The sequence below is a fragment of the Halyomorpha halys genome, unplaced genomic scaffold, assembly GCF_000696795.3.
Source record: "Halyomorpha halys isolate HHAL.00 unplaced genomic scaffold, Hhal_1.1 Scaffold78.1, whole genome shotgun sequence".
Lineage (NCBI taxonomy): Eukaryota > Metazoa > Arthropoda > Insecta > Hemiptera > Pentatomidae > Halyomorpha > Halyomorpha halys.
Genome location: NW_027108467.1, coordinates 989,780 through 999,906, shown reverse-complemented (window position 1 = coordinate 999,906; position 10,127 = coordinate 989,780). Strand labels below are relative to the sequence as shown.

Genomic DNA, 10,127 nt, shown 5'->3' with positions numbered 1-10,127 from the left:
ATTAAATATAAAACTTATTATAAAAAGTACCAACAAACACCTTTAACCTCCTAACAGCTCTCAGTTGCAACCAGACAAAGAACAATGGTGGAGATGCTACACGAGCCCTCTCACGAACCCCTTTGACCTGTGTCCAAAAAACCGACTCTCGACGGGTCGGCAACGAGCTAAGGCCAACTCGTACAAGCCACCCATCCACATGCTCGCGCATGTCTGAGTTCGCCAGGGCTTGGCCACATGAAGAGGCCCCTTAATAAGGTATGAATCAGTAATAGGTATTCTGAGAAATTCCAGGTCCAGTCGGATTTAAAACAAGGTTATTCTTTATCAGCTATCTTATTTAATCTACCACTACAATATGTCCTTAAAAGTGTGATGAATACCGAAAAGGGTTTAGCTTTGGGTGGTAAAATACCTGTGCTTGAGTATGCTGATGATTTGGCATTATTGTGTGAGGACAAGGAAACGATAGAACTAAAAACAACTGTGTTCATAAACTCCTCTAAGGAACTCGGTCTTGAAATAAATACGGATAAAACAAAATATATGGTTAGCAGTAGAAACGCGAGCAATTTCGGTGATATAGATATAGGAGGAAATACGTTTGAACACGTTGATATGTTTAAGTATTCAGGTTCTACGGTAACTAGAAAAAACGAAATAGATGAGGAAATAAAAGCGAGGTTGAAGGCGGGAAATGTTTGTTATTTTTCAATTTCGAAACTGCTGACAGTAGCAGTTTCTATCCTCCAAGGATTTACGGTGCATACTCGTAACACTCACCAATCTTCCTGTATATTCACCTACTATCGAGGGCACCTTACCTATTGGACATCCATTATCGAGGACTTCTAATGAAGAAAGAAGAAAATTGATGTCAGGACAAATTATGCACATTATTTCCACATTTAGATGTATTTTTTTAAAGCTTGTAAACGACAATCATTCCAGTATAATTATACTATAATTGCAGTCAATTTTCAAAGACGCTTTTGATAATCAAATGCTCCAGCGGTCAATGTTTCCACGTTGTGCAACTTAATGGATCGAGAGATCAGATTTTCCAACTATTTCGACTAGATTTTCTAATCAGAGGTCTGAGAAGTATTCCCTGAAATTTACCGTTTTCTTGAACATTTTTGGAAAAGCGACTTCCCTAAATAACGTTTATAGATTTTAAGTGAATTCTAGCTTTTGAAGGATGACTGTCATTTTGACAGTCCGAATACACAGGGTACATACCCTTAAGGAAAGAAACGCCAATGATATGTGTATATATTAGCTTAAAGTAACAATTTCAAACTACCAATTGACATCTTAACTAACCTATATTATTAGTAGTATGCATAAATAAGACAACTACATAACAGAAAAACTACAACAAAATTATTTTCTAAATATAAATAAATTACACAGCTAGGACTCAAGTATATAAAATACAAATACAGTTTATAATTAGAACTATTTATTCTCAATTTCATTTTCATTATTCTATTAAACTGCTTAGAAATAGGCTCATGAATGCTAAAAGAAAGATTTATAGGTTATTATCCTAAAAAAAAAAAAAATAGTTGTCATAACAACTGTTTGGCACTTAGTCCCTTTATTTAGGTTATATATTTTTATAACTAACCTAAATTCAATAGTTCAATTTTTATTAATATTCCATTTTGTTCTTTTTAAACTGATGAAATGTCGACAGTAGACTTATCTCAAATTTTAGTGGAGTGTCAGTCGAAACTTGTGGAAATCGATGATAAACTGTCTCAGATAAAGACCCGGTTTAGTCCAGGAAGGACAAAGCATAAGTATAGTTTACATACTAATGAAGATTTCATCATATTGAAGAAAGAAACGGACAATTTGGAGGGTGATATCCAATTTGTAAAATCATTGATTGAAGAATCGACTGAAATTCATTCTTCATTTCCCTTAAGGTTCATGAGGAAGGTCTTACCCACAAAAATGTTCTCTTCGCAAAACAAAAATATATCAAATGAAACTAAAGCAAAAATCATAGCTCATAGTACAGCATTGTTAGAAGACAAAGTGAAAAATCTCCAAACTATCGCGGTCACCAAAAAGAAAAAAAGGAAACCAAAGCGAGAATCAAAAGGTATGATTTTTTAAATCTATTAATATTAGTTATATATTTATATTAGTTTAATTTGTAAGTATACTCTATATTGACAGAAGTTAAGAATGTCAATGCACATCTTTGTTTTATACAAATAAATTCATATTTTTTAGAACAACTATTGAAAAAGGAGGTAAAAATACTTCTTATTCATTTTGCACTTTAAAAATCCAAATTTTTATGCATGTAGTAAAAAATATGGCATGGCCATGACCTAAATTCATTATCATTGCGGGCATGCTTCAGTTTTCAATATAATAAGAATTTATAAAATAATAATTTTTGATAAATTAGAAGGTAAAATTATTTTACTGATTTTAATTCGTAAAGAAACTGTTTCAGCTAACATGCCATCCTAAGATACAAAAATTTCATTTGCACAGTATAGTATACAATCATAGACTTAAACTTCATAAGTATAGGGGGTGATAGATAATATTATTATAACTTGCTCTACTATGGAATTTTTAGTCTATGAGTCTATACTAGAATGTGCAAATTAAATATGGAACGGATAGCGAGAATAGTAATTCAAAATAACAATACCGCTGGTATCTTTCATTGTCCATTCTGTAATTATGCTGTTGCCTTGTTGCCTTATCACCAACATATTCAATAATCTCAATTTACCATCTTGCTCTTATGGGTGTAAATTATTTTAATTGAATAATAATACCAACAAGATATCAGAAAGTATATATAATAACAATATATTTATTTGTTTTGGGGGCAATCCATAAACAAATAGAGGACTAATAATAATGTGAACCACAACTACCAATCAAGGGCCAGAGATTCAGTACTTCAGATTGAAGTAGTGCTTTTAGAGCAACGGTTATTTATATCAAGATCATGCTCAACTGACAAATTTTTCCCAATGAAGGGTAATATACAAATGCAAACTTTATTTGTGTGGAGGTTGCCTCCCAAAACAAATAAATATATTATTATTACATATTTTTTTTATTAAATATTACATGAAATTTTATATAGAAGTGCTCATCGATTTATGTAATTAAATCCATAAAACTTCTTAATAATTGCATTTTTATTTATCATATTGTTCTCTGGTCTATCATTGGAATTTTTAGGCACATTTTCCAAATTTTAGAATAAATTTTTTTGATCAAATTCTCTATGAATATTTTAAATACTTAACTTTTTATTACACTTGACACCCTGACCACGGATGTTGACACATTATTGACAAACCATAGGTGCTTGAAGTCACTTTTCTAGCTTGTGTTCGGAGTGGTGAGAAGACCTCAAGCACCTCCTGTTCACCTTGGATTGTCCTGAACCGTGTTTTAGTACTGTCTTGGTTTCCACCAGCTATCGTTCTAGGTTCTGCTGACTAAGTATTTTATAAAAAACGGCTATTTAAACTATACTTGGCTAAATACTGTATTTTATATACTGTATAATGATTATTTAAATTAAAAGAAAATATAAAAAAAAATTGTGATTTACAGGGGAACCTACGCAGTCAAAGTGTTAACCTACTAGAATAAGTTATTTTTGTTATTTTATTTAAATAATGATGTATAACATTATATTTCATATGGAACAAATAGCAATATTGATTCAAAATAACTTTACTACTAGTATCTTTCTTTGTCCATTCTGTAATTATGCCTTGCCGAATTACCAACATATCAGAAAATCTCAATTTACCCTCTAGCTCTTATGGATGTAAATTATTTTAATCGAATAATAATACCAGTCTTGAACAAGATATCAAAAAATATACATATAATAATTTTATATGTAAAAATGATCGAATATGAAGGTGATGGTTGGGGGTACAGTCAATAAGAAACAAAAATAGTTTCGCACCACTTTTCAGGGCTAAAAAAGATACAAAACAACTAAAAATATAAGATAATAAGATGACAATAAAGTAAAACCAAAGAAAGGGGGTTATTAAAAATTATGTAAATATAAGTTAAAAAATTACATAAAAATGAATTGTTAATTCTTTCTTGGCCTTTATTTATTCCCATCTCTTAGTTTAGTCAGCAGGAGGAGTATCTATCAATCTCCCCATGCAAGAAGACTATTACCGACATGCTGTAAAAAGATAAGGTCTGGCGGATTTACTCGGAGAATCTCCAAGTGCGTATTATTGGTGAAGACCTAAACAGATGGAAGAGGATCCTCCGAGACGAAACCTTGCAAGAATGGAACTGACGGTGAGTGGATAGCCCAAAAGGGACTACCCTAAGGAAATACTTTCCTAACATTGGTTCACGCCTAGAATCAACGTGGGTTCTTTCCAACTACTGGGTCTGTCAGTTACTCAAGGGACATGGGGGTTTCCCAAGCTCACTGCACATGGCATAAACATCAATCCCCTATGCCTAATTTGTTGGGTTCCGGAGACCGCTGAGCATGTCATACTGGCTTGTACCGCCTATGAGGAACTGAGAGCCAAGATGACGAGAGAGACAGGACTCTATGTTCTGGAGAGCGATCTCCCTCAGCTAATAAAGATAGAAAACTACCCGTACTACAAGACCTTTATGTACAGGTGGAAGGAAGCTGTGGGCTCTACTCATTTCTCCCTGGGTATGAGAGAAGAAATTACACTAGCAAGGCCTCTGTAGAAGAGCAAGATATATTGCAGCAATAAGTTGTCCCCAATGCTGCGAGCACCCGTACTGCCTAACAGGCAGGTTAGGGCAATAAAGAAATAAATAATAAGCTTTTACAATTTTTTTTTTTATTTCTCTTATATCTACTTTTCTATTTTTACTTTTATAATGTCTTTTGCTCATTTTAAATCTAATACTCTATGTTATTTCTTTTTTAAATATACTTATTGTTGCACATCTTATTTTTTTTTTCATTTCATTAATTTTTAACCCCACCTTAGCTTACTTTATTGTTGTCTTATTATCTTAAATTTTCAACATATTTTTATTTGTTTTGTTTCTTTTTTAGCCCTGATGAAGTCCTGCAAAGTGGGGTAAAATGTTTGCAAATGAATAGTTTAAAACTATTTTTATTCCTTATTGACTGTACCTCCAATCATCTCCTTTATAAACAATAACATATTTATTTGTTTTAGGGGCAACCCCTATACCCCATACAAATAGAGCAATAATAATGTGAAACGCTACAACCCATGAAATATGAATTTTTATAGTAACAGAAAAATTTATATATTTTTTTCATAATCTTCACCTTCCCTAGTCTTTAGATCTTTTTTTTTAAATTAGCAATGACTTCAACACAGCGTAGCAACCTACACAAAACTTGGGGACGTCTTTAGGGTGCTAAGTGAAATTTGTGCGATGCACGCACCACGCCAGATTTTTTTGCTACTCTATATGGAAATCCAGTGTCTCCTCTTCTTGTTCACTATTCTGATATTCATGATCTTCCAAACACCTGATGACTTGATTCTTCAGCAACTTGAGCGATTGTGTTACGTCTGAAATACTCAAAATATTTTCTCTTCCTAAGATGGAGAGATAAATCACCTATCGATAATGGTAAAGTAATCAATCGAAATAAATCTATAATCTCTCTCTAACATTATATATCCGTTTTATTCAATAGAACCACAGAATTAAGCCCTCTGTGAATTAGTACATCTCATGAAATCGGAAGGCCATCCTTTACTAAACATATTTAAAAATTATTAAAGTTTTTTCTTTTTCCTACTATTTATGCAATAATATTTATACTAATGATAAATATAACAGTATGGATGGATTATGTCGAAAATGATAACATGCATGGTCACAAGTTTTTAAAAAAATAACTATTTAACTGGCAATGGACCATAAAATTTTTACCGCTCAGGCAAATTGCTGATTATAACAACTAACACTGAAAATAAAAATAACTAAGAAAACAGCCATTATTTGTTATACCTCATATCATATATATATATATATATGAATAATTGATCGTATTGTTTCAAATTATGAAGAAGATGATCAGGGGAGAAATAAAAATAGCAACTATTTATTTGCTGACATTTCGCCCCACTTTGTAGAGCTTCATCAGGGGTAAAAAGATACAACAACTAAAAATATTTTGATACAGTAGGACAATAAGATACAAAAAGCCAAATTAAGGTAGGGTTAAAATTATGTAAATATAATTGAAAAGAAAATTATATACAAATGAACAACAACAAGAAATATATATATAGTGTAATATGCTCTTTTTGAGTAAATAATATATTTTGATGTATAAAGGGTTTTTAATATGTTTTATTTTATGTATCATTTTAAGATTGTTCATTTTTTTTGTTTATCCAAAAAGCAAGCTAACCAATTTTTATTGTCTATAATAACTTCGTGATTCAAAACAAAACCAAGATGGCGATACGTTGAAGCAAGGCCATGTTGAGCAGATTCAAATATCATAAAGACTATTTTAACTCGTCCCCTCATAATTGAAAATACAGTAAATTAAAGGAAAAATAGAAATCAAGAAATAGTGCTAAAGAATAATATTCAGAAAGTAAATCATTTGCTAAAATCCCTAACTGTTGTGCGACAATCGATGTTTACATGCAACATGGAGACAGGTTTTGGTTTTTGGCGTGCTTTCGTTGTGTGGACAGAGAAGAGAAAGGATGTCTTCAGGATGAGGAGGTCCTCATCAATTTCTGTCAAGAAGGAAGCCATTTTGGACGCTAGGACAGAACAATAGAAAAAAGAAGATACCAGGGTTCATCAAAGGAAGATCGTAAACTTGGTTAGTTTTTGCTATACATAAAAAGAGATTCATGTATAAAAGAGTTATTAAGTTAATTAATTGTAATTATTGTAAATGCCTGTTTCTGATTGCCTAGCAACAACACGCCCTGAAATTAAGAGTCTTTTTATATAATAAAATTCAATTATCTATTTAGTATTAAAGTTCTTAATTTGAACCCTAAGTATCTTTTATATTAGAAAAAGGTTTAAAAACGATTAAAATTCTTTTTATTTTATTTTTAATAATTTTAAATTATTACAATAGATATAATTACAATAGAGTTAATTAAAAATAAACAGAAAACGTAATAACATGTAAAAATAGAAAAGCAGAAAACAAAATTTAACACACTAAAAGACAGAAAATAAAGAAGTAAGTTGAGATTAAATAAAAAATAAAACTAAGAATAATAATAATAATAAGTAAAGAACAAATCAGGACCAACATTGTTAAACGATTTAAAAAAAAAAAAAATTTTCAACGATGTTTAATAGTCACCTCTCTTACACTTTGTATACTTTCGATTTTTCGTCGCTGTTTCGAAATCTCTCTACTGGAACAGATGGGTCTTTTACAGGCGGATTTGTTTTTTTACTTATTATTATTATTATTATTATTATTCTTAGTTTTATTTTTTATTTATTCGTTCTCGACCTTTATTTAATCTCAACTTACTTCTTTATTTTCTGTCTTTTGGTGTGTTAAATTTTGTTTTCTGCTTTTCTATTTTTAGGTATTATCATTTCTTCTGTTTATTTTTAACCTAATAGTTTACGTATTTATTTTTTTTATATTCTTATTATTGTCTATTTTATATTATAACTATTTTTATTTCTTCTTTTTGTTCATTTGTATATAATTTATTTCCACTTATATTTCCATAATTTTAACCCTTCCTTTACTTACCTTTTTATATTTTTTTAGCACTCATGAAGCTCTACAAAGTGGAGCGAAAGGTCAGCAAATAACTAGTTTTTCACTATTTTTTGTTTTCTTTTGACTGCACCCCCGACCATCTTCTTCATAATTTATAACTATTTTAAATTTACAATCTAAAAATATCAGAATGAGCTGCTATTGCTTAATATTTTGGACATGAAAATTATCATTTTGGATGAAATCCATGCAAATATGTTTTATAAACAGCTTGATCAACAAATTTTAATGAATTTCAGATTCTGTGGTGACAGATACAACTAACTCCATAAAACCAAATTCTTTAACGTATAGACCAAGAGCATCTTCTGATTCTGAGATATTTATGAGACCGGAAAAAATACCGAGCCTGAAAGTATTGAGCTCTCTAAGAAAACAGCGCAATGTTTCTGCTTTAAATAATAACAGTTCCATTGAAACAACAGAACTTAGGTTTTGGGCGGATTCAGATATTAGTAAGTTTCTACCCCCTAATACTAAAGGCATAGTACCGAGCACCATTAAAAAGACAAGGAGCCAAACAGAATATAACTTCACTACATACTCAGAACAACATGTTCAAACGATAGAGGCGCAGGCTCAAATAAGTCATAATACAACTGATAAATATGTACAAACTGATTTGCCTTTAGTCACATGGGTCAACGCAGTTATGAATCAAAATAAATCTTTGAAACAATATGTCGAGAAAGAAACAAACACAGATATGGAACCAAAAATCAATCCATGTGTTTCGGACAATATCAAACAAATCAAAGATTCTCAAAATCTGGAAGTGTTACCTTCACTCGCTAATATTTTAGATGTAAACGAGATTGATAATGTCATCAATAGTTTACTGTACAGTCCTCTAAAAATGTTGCAATGTAAACACGTTAATAAACTCTCAGGAGGAATCATAGGTAACCCGCCAGGATATGTCAATCTTATTATCCGGCAATCTGATTTTATGCCGCTTTTGGTGTCAGGAATCGAGGAAAGAACCACAGCAATCTGCAAACAATTTTTTCCTGAAAATTGTATACGTTTTGCTTATACCTATCATGTCAAGGTCAATACAGCTTGTACCACTTTAAAATATAATCAAGAGGATAATTGTCCTAATATAGAAGAGGAATGTAGTAATATTTCGATAAAGCAGTATCCTACGACAGAATACAGCAAGAAAGTAGGAAAAACTCATTTCTCGCTCCATTACAACGATGCTGAAGGTAATAAAAAATCACAAGTATCAAACACTCTTCAAATTGATTACAAGAATCCACAAACAGCAGGAAGAATAATATTAACAGAATTTGGAGATTCGCAATCATCTACCCAACCGGAAATGATTTCTAGAATTTTGTCACATCTAATTGGCTTGCCGAATTCTAAAACGGACATAAAATGATCACTACATTTGAGTCTCAATGGGAGAATTCTGTTCCTAATGCATTAAGTAAAAATTTTCCTTTGTTCAAAAGGAAGAATACTAATTACAGAAGTATGGACTAAAATGGACAACATTTCCTAACCAAAGGGTCATCTGAATGGCTTTTGGAACTATTAAGATGGATAGGCAAATAGATCTTAAACGAATGGTATAAAGTTGCGCAACCAATAGCAAACTGAAATAATATAACTCAGAACTGATAGGAAGCAAAATCCCACAGTCCCGATGGGAAAAACACGAAATAGATGAAAAGATAAAAGTTTTAAGATTACTATGATGTTGGAAATTAAGGCATGTCAACAATTGCGATTAATGGTATATTTCTAAAATTGATTGTATACAATTATTAAATAAAATAAAATTAACTTGTGTCTATACTCAATCGCTTGATAGTAAGTTAGAAAAGTTAAGATGTAGTTTCAAACAGAAAAATTTAAAATAAATGTTTAAATAATTTATTGTTTATATTTATGGTTAAAAAAAAAGTGTTCTCAATACAAATTACTCTAAGATGATTGGAAAATAAGTACAGACAAGGCAAAAATTAAATACAAGTGTTTGGTACACTGCTATTCTAGATAATACTCATTCTTAAAATTATAACTGACAACACTATTACTCCTTTTGTATGGTAATCTCAAAATGTTGCATATTAAAGCCAAACCAATTGTCTTGACATATCTTGAAATGAGTGCAGGCACCAAATTAGGAGGTAAGGTGCGGCAAGGAATTATTCTACCAAGCACATACAACCAGATAGTTCCAAGGGTATTTGCCTTGAATCCACATGATATTATCCACGCTCTGTAGGTTCTGCACCAAGAGTCGAGTGCTTGGAGAAAGAAGTATAATGGAGGGTATATATGACAGGAAAAGTGGAGCCAAAAAAGCCTTATGATGAAC

General features: G+C 31.2%; 1 protein-coding gene across 1 annotated transcript; it reads left to right on the top strand.

The window, feature by feature from the left end:
- Window positions 1-1,586: 1,586 nt before the first annotated feature.
- LOC106692910 (uncharacterized) lies at window positions 1,587-9,601 on the top strand. Its single transcript, XM_014439150.3, has 2 exons — window positions 1,587-2,116; window positions 8,032-9,601. Exons 1-2 carry the CDS (start codon window positions 1,693-1,695, stop codon window positions 9,180-9,182), a joined length of 1,575 nt encoding a protein of 524 aa, XP_014294636.1. The 5' UTR covers window positions 1,587-1,692; the 3' UTR covers window positions 9,183-9,601.
- The last annotated feature ends 526 nt before the right edge of the window (window positions 9,602-10,127 follow it).

What these genes read in the sequence shown, in the direction of transcription:
- LOC106692910 (XM_014439150.3), top strand. Translation starts at nt 1,693, where the DNA reads ATGTCGACAGTAGACTTATCTCAAATTTTAGTGGAGTGTCAGTCGAAA. An exon ending in ACCAAAGCGAGAATCAAAAG is followed by an intron (nt 2,117 to 8,031) that starts GTATGATTTTTT and finishes AATGAATTTCAG; the next exon opens with ATTCTGTGGTGACAGATACA.